This window comes from Myotis myotis, unplaced genomic scaffold (assembly GCF_014108235.1).
Source record: "Myotis myotis isolate mMyoMyo1 unplaced genomic scaffold, mMyoMyo1.p scaffold_m19_p_13, whole genome shotgun sequence".
In the NCBI taxonomy this organism is placed as follows: Eukaryota; Metazoa; Chordata; class Mammalia; order Chiroptera; family Vespertilionidae; genus Myotis; species Myotis myotis.
This window is the reverse complement of record NW_023416317.1, coordinates 34,223,340-34,235,535: the sequence shown is the minus strand read 5'-3', so window position 1 is coordinate 34,235,535 and position 12,196 is coordinate 34,223,340. Positions and strand designations below refer to the sequence as shown.

Sequence of the window (12,196 nt, the reverse complement as noted above, 5' to 3'; positions counted from 1 at the left end):
TTTGCTCTGCTGGCCATTCCCAGGTTCGAGGTGAGGAACATGGAGATATTAGCATAGTAGTTTACAAACAGCAATCAATTAAAAGTGAAAACCACACGAATTAAATAAAAATATGACCCAAAACACACAAAACAAAGTACTTTGTTAATATGCAATGCAAAGTATCAGTGCTCCTCTATTTCTTAGATTCTGGGTTTCAAATTAAGGGGAATGCTTTTTTAAAAAAATTTTACATAGTGGGTTTTCAAGAAGATGTTTTCTATTTAAAACAAACACAGGGTGCTCTATATCCAGGCAGGAGTAAAGTGTTTTACAATAACGAACTCACTTAATCCCGATGACAAGGTTCTGAGGTAGATGCTATTATCGCCCTCATTTTACAAATGGGAAAACTGAGGCACAGATGCAAAGCAACTTGCTCAAGATTAACGATTAAGTAGTGGATCTCGGACAGAAACCTGGGCAGTCTATCTCCAAGATTACTTACTTTTTAAAAATATATGTATTTTATTGATTTTTTACAGAGAGGAAGGGAGAGGGATAGAGAATTAGAAACATCGATGAGAGAGAACCATCGATCTGCTGCCTCCTGCACACCCCTTACTGGGGATGTGCCTGCAACCAAGGTACATGCCCTTCACTGGAATCGAACCTGGGACCCCTCAGTCCGCAGGCCAACGCTCTATCCTCTGAGTCAAAGCAGTTAGGGCCAAGATTACTTACTTTTGTTTCTGCACTGTGCTGAGGATGGCTGTGTGGTTGCCTGGCTACGAAGATAAAGATGAGGTGTTCCCTATTCTAGTTGGAACAGCTCATTCAAATGCCATGTTGTTCTCATTTGTAAACCATAGACTTTCTTAGAATCAAAAAAATAGACATGGAATTGGGAGTGGATGGTTTCCATGGGGGCCTTTGGAACTGGCTCCAAGTTTAGGAGAGGGAAGTCTGATGTTCTGCTCCTTCTGGGAACATGTGAAGTATTTTGAGGCTAGCCTGATTTTATCAGGCAGATGTGCTCCTAAGAGATTTGAATATTTCTTCATGCCACAAATGTTTATCAGGTCATCCAGTGCTTGTATAAAAATACCAGCAAAATCATCCAGAAATGTTTATGTTCTAGCAAATAAATTCACTGTGGGAAACAAGTTCTACTCAGGCCCTATATGCTTTCTCCTTTTATAGTCATATCTGGACAACTTTTAGCAGGGAAGTAAGTCTGAGGTATACACTCAATGTTTACAAGATTCTTCCTGAGTTGGGTCAGCAAGAAACAGTGTGACAATATTTCCTTAATTTTTATATTTTTGTCTTTTCTTTTAATTGAATTTAGTGGGACGGCATTGGTTTGCAAACTCATACAGTTTTCAAGTATACAAATCAGTAAAACATCATCTGCACACTTCATCATGCACCCATCACTCCAAGCAGAGGCTCTTTCCATCCCCATTCCCACCCCCTTCTTTGCTCACCTCCACCGATTATATATTCACCTTCTTTCATCCAGTCCCGCAGTCCCCGCCCCTCTGACAGCTGTCAGACTGTTCCATGCACCCATTCCTCTGGACCTATTTTGTTCGTCAGTTTATTTTGTTCATTAGAGTCCACATATAAGTGAGATCATATGGTATTTATCTTTTTCTGACTGGCTTATTTCACTTAGCATAATAATCTCCAGGTCCATCCATGCTGTTGCAAAAGGTAAGATTTTCTTTTATTTTTCTTTTTCAATGGCTGAGTAGTATTCCACTGTGTAAATGTCCTTCTTTATTTTTATAAAGCTTTCATCTAGGGATAGACAGTTGGGCTTTTAAAAAAATCAACTTAAAAAAAATAAAAAAATTAAAAGAAAATCAACTTTATTGACATATAATTAACATACAATACGATGCATCCATTTTAAGTGTATGAAGACAATGTTAATTATGAGGTTTCTTTTTCTCTCTAGGAAATATCTAGAATGGAGACTTGGAAGATGTTCTGGGTGACCGTCTTTCTTGCAGCTAGCTTTGGCTTCATCAACTCACAGAGAATTGGTAATACAGCAGATTCTTAAACCAACACGATGACCTTGCCAGGAACACAGTGGTAGTGACAATCTTAAAAGAAAATATTTCAGGACCTTCATAATTAATAAAAGGGAATTGGTTCTTTAAAAAGAACTTAGAATCTGGAAACTTTTAATGAACAGTGCCTCCCCCCGCCCCCCCCCCCTTTTTCTTCAGAGCTTAATTTCAAATGACAAAAAAATAGATATTAAAAATACTATACTTTTGAATGAATTACTAGGCTCTGAAAAGCTTTTATAAACATGAGCCTAGTCTATTGATTCTGTATTTTGCTTTGTCTCCTGTGGCAGAGCTATTCCCAGGGGTAATTGTCATCACAAGATGGAGAACTTCACCAAATGCTAGGGACACCTCTGAGTTTTTTTGCAGTCATTTTAACAGATTGTTGGGACTTCTCAAGATGAAAGTCTCATCAAGAGAAGAATGCTTGAGTAGTCTGAAGCCCCACTGAGACAATATTGAGTTTTAAATATTCATGTATAATTACGCAGACTGTTATTTGTTGGAAAAAGGACACAAGGCTCTCTGAATTTCCCCTTCAGCTCTGACTCCCCTCACTTGTGAACAGAAGCTGTGAGTCAGTCTTTTCATGTTTCAAATACCTTCTCAAATGACACCTGCCTTCTCAATAGTCATGATTTCCCTTGGCTGTATGACCAGGATTAGGCAAAATTCCAAGAGGCGGTGGTATTCAGACTCTAGAAGTAATAAATAAATTTAAAGTTTCTGAGTTCAGCAACCTTCCCAGCCCTTCTCTGTCTAAACTCTCATGTGGTCTTTGCCTTTCTGTAATGTGGACTTTTAATTTAATCTTCCTTATGGCAGTCCAGGGTTTCCAATGCTGGCTCTTTGAATGGATTTCCATGGGTTCCTTTGCCTTTCTAGGTCTTATTTTCCTTATCTGTGAGGTGGATAAATTGGATTCATTATTCTATACTTGCACTGTTCCGTTCAGTGCCTGCTAGACACATGACTATTTAAATGAAAATAAATTAAAAGTTGATAATAAAATTTAAAATTTTCTTTCTTAGTTGTACTAGCTACATTTCAAGTGCTCAATAGGCACATGTGCCCAGTGGCTACAGTATTGCACTGCATAGTCTCATGGAAATATTTCCAGCTCTAAAATTTTCCGATTCCTTAGTTGGTTTCATAAATGTTCAGTATGTCTTCTCCTCTCCTCTTTTTCTCACTCCCTTTCGTTTCCCCAAATATTCCCTTCTTCAAGTATTTTTTGGGTGACTTCTCTATGCTAGACACCTGAGAGGTGGACAAACAAAAGATATGGTGTCTGTTCCCATGGAGCTCAGTCTAGTTGGTGAGATTGCCATTAATTAAATAAGTACACTAATGAATGTTATGTTACAAACTAAGATTAAAAACCCACGATTCTATGGGAATTTACCAGAAAAAAAAGAAAAAAAGGATGAAAGAAAGAAGAAAAAGAAAGTTGCCAGGGGGAAGTGGAAGCATGGAAAGTTTCCCCCTCCTCAACCCCCCTTCCACCTGGCAATCATCAGTTTCTCCTCTGTATGTATGAGTTTATTTATTTTTTTAACTCCATACATAAGTGAAATTATATGGTATTTGTCTTTTTTGGTCTGACTTAGCATACTACCCTCTAGGTCCATCCATGTTGCAAATGGTAAGATTTCATATTTTTTATGGCTGAGTAAGAGTCCATTGAGTATATGTACCACATCTTCTTTATTCATTTGTCCATGCTTTTAAAAATAATGCTGCACTGAGCATAGGTGTGCATATACCTTTTTGAATTAGTATTTTAGGTTTCTCTGGATAAATACTCAGAAGTAGAATTGCTGGGTCATAACAGCAGTTCTATTTTTAATTTTTTAAGAAACTGGCATACTGGGATGGCACCAATTTACAATCCCACCAACAGTTGTTGCTTGTTGATTTATTGACAGTAGCCATTCTGGCAGTTGTGAGGTGATATTTCATCATGTGTTTAATTTGCATTTCCCTCTTGATTGGTGACCCTGAACACCGTTTCATATGTCTATTGGCCATCTGTATGTCCTCTTTAGAGAAGTGTCTATTCAGGTCCTTTGCCCATTTTTCAATTGGAATGCTTGTTTCTTGGTGTTAAGTTGTATGAGTTCCTTATATATTATTGGATATTAACCCCTTATTAGATGTATCATTGGTGACTATCTTATCCCATTCAGCAGGCTGTCTTTTCATGTTGTTGATGGTTTCTTGTGCTGTGCAAAAACTACGTAGTTTGATGTAGTCCCATTTGTTTACTTCTTTTATTTCCCTGTTTTCCTATATTAAGTTTATGGGATGAACGGAAGGCCATGGTTAAGGATCTAATTGCAGGGTCCAATGTCTGTTAGAATGGAACGGGGGGTGGCAGGTGAACAGGGCAGATGATGGCCATGAGAAAGCAAAGATGATCATGCGCTTAGGCCGCATGCATATTAGTTATCACCAAAGAGCCGTGCAGGCTGATCCGTGGGTTGTAAAGGCAGTAACTTGGGAGAGATGCATTTACAGCCAGTAGCTGCCAGTTTGGTAATGTTTGTTATCTTAACTTGACTCTCTTCGCCAGTCTGCAGCCAGGCCTCTGTGGGAGATGTCGTGTTTCTAGTAGACGCAAGCATCAACCCCCAAAATACCCGCCACGTGCGGAACTTCTTGAACACCATGGTGAATGGCTTCAATGTCAGCAGAGAGACCATCCGCGTGGGGCTGGCCCAGTACAGCGATGCGCCCCATTCCGAGTTCCTGCTCTCCATGTACCACCACAAAAGCGAGGTGTTGAGACACATTCGGAAGTTTCAATTAAAACCTGGGCGCCCTGGGGGCACCAAGCTGGGCCTGGCCCTGCAGTTCCTTCTAGATCACCACTTCCAGGAAGTCGCCGGGAGCCGGGCAAGGGAGGGCGTGCCTCAGGTCGCCGTGGTGCTCAGCAGCCGCCCCTCCGAGGACCCTGTGCGGGAGCCTGCGGAGGCATTCAGGGGGGCAGGCATCCTGCTCTACGCCATCGGAGGCAGAGGGGCCGCTGTGGCCGCGCTCAGGGAGATTGCCAGCAGTCCCGTGGAGAAGTTTGCCTCTTTCCTCCCCAACTTCTCCGCTCTGGGCAGCCTCACCCCCAAGCTGCTGAAGGATCTCTGTGACACTCTGGTAAAGGCAGCTCAACCTGTTGACCGCGTCTCTCCAGGTACAAAGGCCTTTCCCTTCTTATTTCTGATCTCTAAGTCACAGAACTCAAGGCTTTATCTCTTATTCATCCCGTGCACTGTCCTGATTTTCCATATTTGTGCATATTTGATTTTAATATTAAAATTTTGCTAAACCATCTTCACTCTATGCTCTTCTCCAATCCTTAAACTTATCAATTCCTTTTTTTTTTTTTTTACATTCTGTGGGCTTTATGCTGGTTCTATATAGACATGTAGTATAAGTCCATTTTTGATGAAAGAAATATTTGTTTCTATGGTGTTGTTATTCCTAGGTTAATTTACCCATAGTGCCTGGATGGGGGGCAGAGAAGGGAGAGGGGCATAGGCTCCCCCTCTCTCCCTCCCAAGGAGGCTGGCTTATTTTACTGCCAGGAAGCTGGCTTGTTTTGCTGTGAGTGTGTTGTAATGTACTGGTTAAGAGAATGAATTTAGGGGAAAGAAAGATATGGGTTCCAACCCCGATTCTCCACTTTCTAAATGTGTCATTTTGAACATGTTACTTTATCTCTCTGAATCTATAAATTTTCTTTCTAGGGTGGTAGTATCTGCCTCAGAGAGTTGTTGAAATAATTAAAGTTATGCAGGTAAAGTGCTTATCATAGTGCTTACCCCATCAGAGATGCCCATATGCATTAGAGTCATTACCTGTGGTGATATACTTGTCATCAACTTTGAATTTCTATTGGTGCTGACAGGGCATAAACTGGTAAACATTCTTTATAAATTAATTGCTAAACTCTATAAGAAAGCACGGAATTTGAACAGAGAATGAGAAGATGGCTCGTGGGTTCTATCAAAATCCACAAGAGGATAGAGCCTTCATTACTTATTCTTTATTTTTGATATTTTTAGAAAGGGTGGGTGAATTGGAAGAAGTGTTAAAAATTTTAAACCATTTGATGCCACAGGTGGGTGGTAGTAATATTGCTCCTGTACAGCCACGTTGTATATCTTACTTTTGCATAGTAATTCCAGGTGTACGAAGAGGTATTACATACATAGTAATAACTAGTTTGCTTGGCACTATATAGTTTTCAAAACTTGTTTGCATTGCCCATCTGACTGGTACATAGATACATAATGCATTTATTTTTGGTTAGCTACACAGGGCAATTAGTATTTGTTTTTACACAGTTACATAAGGCAGTTAGTATTATTATTTGCATTTATTTCATGTGAGGAAACTGAAGCCAAGGTAACATAACTGATGGCAGAGCTAGGACTTGATCCCAAGTCTTTCAGAGCAGATCCATTTCAATAGAAAGGTGTCTGAGATTGTGTTCATAGGGAACAGAGCCTCAGGCAAGGACTCAGATGCACATTATTTGTTATGGAAGAGCTCCCAAAGCAGGTTGGTAAGGATGTAGGACAGAGAAGTAGAGGAAAGAAAGGAAGGGTATGATCTTAGGCAAAAGTTCCACAGAGAGTAGTTTTAGCCTGATCCTACAGGAGAACTCAGGCTTGTCTTGACCCAAGGCAAGGAGCTAGACTTTGTAGGCAAAGCCACTCCAGTAGCTGAAAGGTCCTTCAAAGAGCAGGGTATAGAAATAGTAAAAAGGGATCTGAAAGGACCCGGGCAGAACACTGATCTTATCTGCTACAGTAGGTTATCTTATTTCATCCTCAAAACAATCCCATGAGATTGTGAGGGCTGGTGGAAGTATTTCAGTGCTGTAGAGAGAGAATTGAGGGCCATAGAGGTTAGTGATAACAGGCCACAGGGCTGCTAAGTGGTAGAGCGACAATGAAATGTATCCTAGAACCTGGGATACATTCCAGCTTTCTGACCTGTTGGTGCCAGCAAATTCCTAGAAATGGAATTTATTCCCACTGGAGAGAGTACAGCCCCCTTCTCAGCATGCTGCTACATTTATAGAAGCGTTTTTCCTCTTAATGAGAGTTAAGGATTGTCCAAGTGGATTTTAGGGTCGGAGGCATCAGCAGAGCATGCCGGAAGCCCCAGAAGATGACGGAGTGGAGGGAAGGAAAGGCACAGGGGATGTTGTTGCTCTTCTGAGCACAGCGTCATGTGGGGTGTCTGAGGACCACTGAGCACAGGTGGCTTGGCATTGCTCTCCCTTTCTGTATCCCATTTGGCTCCATGAGTTCTAAGCATTTCGAGTGAAGGTCCACAGACCCTATCCCTTCTGTCTTCTCTGTTGCAGCTTGCAGAGACACGTTCCTGGCGGATATTGTCTTTCTAGTAGACAGCTCAACCAGCATCGGACCCCAGAACTTCGAGAAAGTAAAGAACTTCCTTCACTCTGTCGTCTTGGGACTTGACATCAGCAGTGACCAGGTCCGAGTGGGCCTCGCTCAGTATAATGACAACATCTACCCAGCCTTTCGGCTGAACCAGTACCCTCAGAAGAGTGTGGTCCTGGAGCATATCCAGAATCTGCCCTACCGGACAGGAGCCACCAACACAGGGGCCGCCCTGGAGTTTATCAGGACCAACTATCTGACTGAAGCAGCTGGCAGCCGGGCCAAGGACACGGTTCCTCAGATAGTTATCCTGGTGACAGACGGGGAGTCCAATGACGAAGTCCAGGAGGCAGCTGACAGGTTGAAAGAAGACGGTGTTGTTGTGTATGTGGTAGGCATCAACGTGCAGGATGTCCAGGAGTTGCAAAAAATGGCCAGTGAGCCATTTGAGAAGTTCCTCTTTAACACGGAAAACTTCAACATCCTGCAGGATGTCTCCGGAGGCATTCTTCAGTCGCTGTGCTCAGCAGCGGAGGGTACAAAAAAAGGTAAGAAGCTGTGTCGAACCCAACATTCCAATCAGGATGCCTAAGTACAACACGAGCTGCGATACACTGAGCACAGTGTAGGAGCTGTCCGCCATCCCTGGAGAACCTGGGGACATTTCCTGCATGAACATCTGAGCTGGGGAGTGAAGGATGAATGAAGTTCTCATGTGTAGTGAAGAACACCCTGCCATGTTGATAAGAGGACATAGCATGGATTTGGAAGTCCAGAAGATATGTTTAAAATTTTTTTAAAAAAATGTTTTCTTTTAAAATTGATGTTTAGAGAGAGAGGGAGGGAGAGAGAGAGAGAGAGAAAAAAAAAAATCGATCTGCTGCTTCCTGCATGTTCCCCACTGGAGTTCAAGCCCACAACCGAAACCTGGGCATGTGCCCTGACCTGGAATCAAACCAGGGACTTATTGGTGCATGGGTTGATGCCCAACCACTGAACAACACTGGCCAGGCCAAAAGACATGTTTTTTTTAAATACAGTCTTTGCTACTTTCTAGTTATGTGAGCATGGACAAGCAGTTAAACTTCACTTTAGTTTTCTCATCTGAACAACATAAACTATCAGCAGGATGGTTTATGAGGATTAAATCAGATATAGTACATAAAAATCTCTGGCACTAAGTAACTGCTCAGTATATGTTAACTTCCCTTGTCTCCTCCATTGGTGGAAAAAGAATCATTGAAAGGTACTTTAATCTAATGGAGCAGACAACACAGGCAGCAGGAGTATAAGAGGGAGAGGGCCTCGAGGCAGTCTCACGTGGAGGAGGTGGAAGTACAATATGTACAGTGTTACGTATATAGAGTACTTCTTCCTCTTACGTACCCCTCCCTCACAAAATCACCCTTGTATTCCATTTCCATGATATCTTGATTTGATTTACTTTCTCTTCGGTGTCTTTCCCTCCCCCTTTCTCTCTCCTTTTCCAGAATTCACCCAGGCCTATGCAGATGTGGTCTTTCTTGCTGACACCTCACAGAACACTTCACAGGCCAGTTTCCAGTGGATGCGCAATTTCATCTCCAAAGTGATTAAAATGCTAGATGTCGGCAGGAACAAGTACCAGATTGGGCTGGCTCAGTATGGTAGTCAAGGCCACACTGAGTTTTTGCTCAATACCTACCAGAGCCAGGATGAGGTGACTGCTCACATCCATGAACACTTTGTCGTCCGGGGAGGCTCCAGGAGGACAGGCAAAGCTCTGCGATACCTCCATCAGACCTTCTTCCAGGAGGCAGCGGGGAGCCGCTTTCTCCAGGGTGTCCCCCAGTATGCAGTGGTCATTACCTCAGGCAAATCGGAGGATGAGGTCTGGGACGCCGCACAGACACTGAGGGAGAAAGGTGTGAAAGTCATGTCTGTGGGCGTACAGGACTTTGACAGAAGAGAACTGGAGGGGATGGGGACCCCACCCCTTGTCTATGAGATGCAAAGTCAAGATGGAGTCAGACAGGTGATACAAGATGTGAATATGGTGATCCAAGGGATTGGGCGGTCCGAGGTCAGGACAGAGGCCGAGAAGGACACTAGAGTCACAGAGGCCGAGAAGGACACTACAGTAGGTAAGGTTTGGTCTCTAGGTGTGTGAGCTACTGGGAAGTCTCAGCGTAACAGGAAAGTCTGGGGGAAAGGGCAGAGATGGGGGATACTCTGGATTCCTCAGCACCGGGAAACAGGCACTGGTAGATGGGAAAGAGGAGAGGGCTTGGAGCGGCATCAGGCACAAACCTTGTATTCGTTAACTATAGTCAAAATGATGCTGCATAACAAGTCATCCAAAAAGGCAGTGACTGAAAAGAATTATTTATTTTCACAGATCTGCCAGGGGTCAGGTCTTTGAGCTCAATTAAATGGCTTTGCTAATCTTGCCGTGGCTTATTCACAGATTTGGGATTTGGGAACGAGGGTTGGCTGGTCTCCATTTGACTCTGCTCCATAGCTTTCTCCCATCTTCCTCCCACGATCATTAGGCTACTGTAGGCACCTTCTTTCCATGATAACTTTAAAGGTTCAAGAGAGAAAATGCAATTGCATAAGCACTTTTGAGAGCTTGGCTTCATCATCTGCTAACATTCCATTGGCCAAAATAAGTCACATGGCCATGTCATCATCCATGGAGAGAAAAAGTATATTTCCACCATGGACATGAGATGTAGGGAGTAAATATTTCTGTACTATAACCCAGGTTACCATATACCTTTTCCAGAAGGAGCATTCAGGCTTCTCACCAGAGATTAAATACAGTCCTTTCTTAGGTTGGCATTCAAAATGCTTAAGGGAGATGCTATAGGCATTTTGGGTGGGACAGTTCATAATGTAGGACTGTCCTTTGCATTGCTAGAGGTTTTATTTGTTTTAAAAAATATGTTTTTATTGATTCCAGAGAGAGCACAGGAGAGGGAGAGAGAGATAGAAATATCAATGATGAGAAAGAATCATTGATTAACTGCCCTCTGCACGCCCCACACTGGGGATAGAGCCTGCAATCAGGCATGTACCCTGACTGGGAATTGAACCGCATCCTCCTGGTTCATAGGTCGAGGCACAACCACTGAGCCACACTGGCCAGGCTTGTTAGAGGTTTAACATCCCTGGTTCCTGCCAGTAGCACCCCTGAATCTTATGACAATCCCAAATACCACTATATATTTCCAAATGTTGTCTGGGAATGGGTACCACTGTTGGTTGAGGACCACTGAGACTTATCTTTTATACATTCTAACCACTAGCCAAGCTGAACTACCCACCATTTGCTGTGTATGTCTCATGTTTTCTCACCTCTGTCTCTGCCCTGAATACACTGTACCGTCAGCCTGGAACACGTCATCTTTCAGTTATTAAGTTACCTTCTTTGTGGAGCACCCCCACAACTAAAAGCTTGGTGTGGCTTCTAGTGTATCCCCACAACTAGAAGCAATCAATCCCCACTTTCTCTGAATTATCATAGCTCTGCCTAGACCTCTCAACATCTAGAACTTGAGGGTCCTTGGAGTTTTATAGGCAGAAAAGACAAACGTATGTGAGATGAGAAGAGGAAAATCCAAATAGAGCTAATAAAGAACTGACAAGTACCTATGGGCACTCTGTGAAGTAGGAATAGAACAAAGGAGGGTGTGGTGGAGAACCTGGAGGAATTGTGTTGGTTCCTCAATAATGGGTGTGATTTTAATGTACAAGGAGAAGGGAGGAGGGTACTCTTGGTGAGGGGAAGAACATGAATAAGGGTGTGGAAGTGGGAATGGGCTGGATGAATGCGGAAGAAGGTGAAAAAAATGGAGCCAATTGGGATGGGGGGATTTAGAGGGAGCTAGGGATGAGATTAGATTAGGTAGGATGGACCCTGATTATGGGGTCCCAAAGGCACTGGAAAGTAGCAGTAGGCTTTTAAGCAGGACAAATGACAGGACTAAAATGGTCTTTAAGGAATCCTTTAGTGTGCAGGCTGAATTCCACATGACACCTCTTACTCAGAAGGACTTGAAGGCTGAGCTGTCACCTGTCCAAATAGAGAGGGAGCCTGGGTCTGGCCAGTGGTGGCTCTGATAATGAGGAAAGGGGACTCATCCTCATGACAACCTGAAAGGAGAATAATAGCACTTGGTACCAGCAGGTGAAGGACGGGATGAGTCAAAGATGCTTGGGTTTCCTCAGAAGCTGTTTTAGATTTGGCAAAATCGGGGGCAACATCCTTTTTTAAAATCTAGGATTGATTTTTGGTTCTTTGTAAAAAAGGACCAAAGGGGAAATTTTAGGATACCAAGAAACCAAAGATAATCAAAAGATTATTCTGTTGACCCTACAAGCTCTTCTCCCAATTTTGTTTCATCATATGCAGCTGTCTACACACTGGTTTCAGCCTCCTGTGTATATGGTTTTAGCTCTCTGCTAGGGGGATTTTTATTTTTTCTGACATCCAAGCATATTTGCGCCTTTTTGGTATGTGGACACAGTGTTGGTTTTTTTTTGTTTTTTTTTTTTTTAAATCGTTGTTGTTTATTTATTTATTTATTTTTATAGTAAGCACTGCCTTAAATTGTGAAAGAGGTTTGGACTTCTCTTAGAAGGGAGTTTAATGCAATCCTAACGCCAATACCCCATTTAAGGCAGATTAAAGGGAAGATTCTTTTATAGCAAAATAAAATAGCCATTAAGCCC

General features: G+C 42.6%; 1 protein-coding gene across 1 annotated transcript in view; it reads left to right on the top strand.

Moving 5' to 3' along the window:
* LOC118668195 (collagen alpha-4(VI) chain-like) overlaps nucleotides 1-12,196 on the top strand; it is a 103,200-nt gene that overhangs the window by 12,392 nt on the left and 78,612 nt on the right. The window contains exons 2-5 of the mRNA XM_036332649.1: nucleotides 1,946-2,033; nucleotides 4,642-5,253; nucleotides 7,441-8,028; nucleotides 8,971-9,603. Coding sequence (XP_036188542.1) covers nucleotides 1,958-2,033; nucleotides 4,642-5,253; nucleotides 7,441-8,028; nucleotides 8,971-9,603 — 1,909 coding nt within the window. The 5' untranslated portion in view covers nucleotides 1,946-1,957. The remainder of the gene's footprint in view (nucleotides 1-1,945; nucleotides 2,034-4,641; nucleotides 5,254-7,440; nucleotides 8,029-8,970; nucleotides 9,604-12,196) is intronic.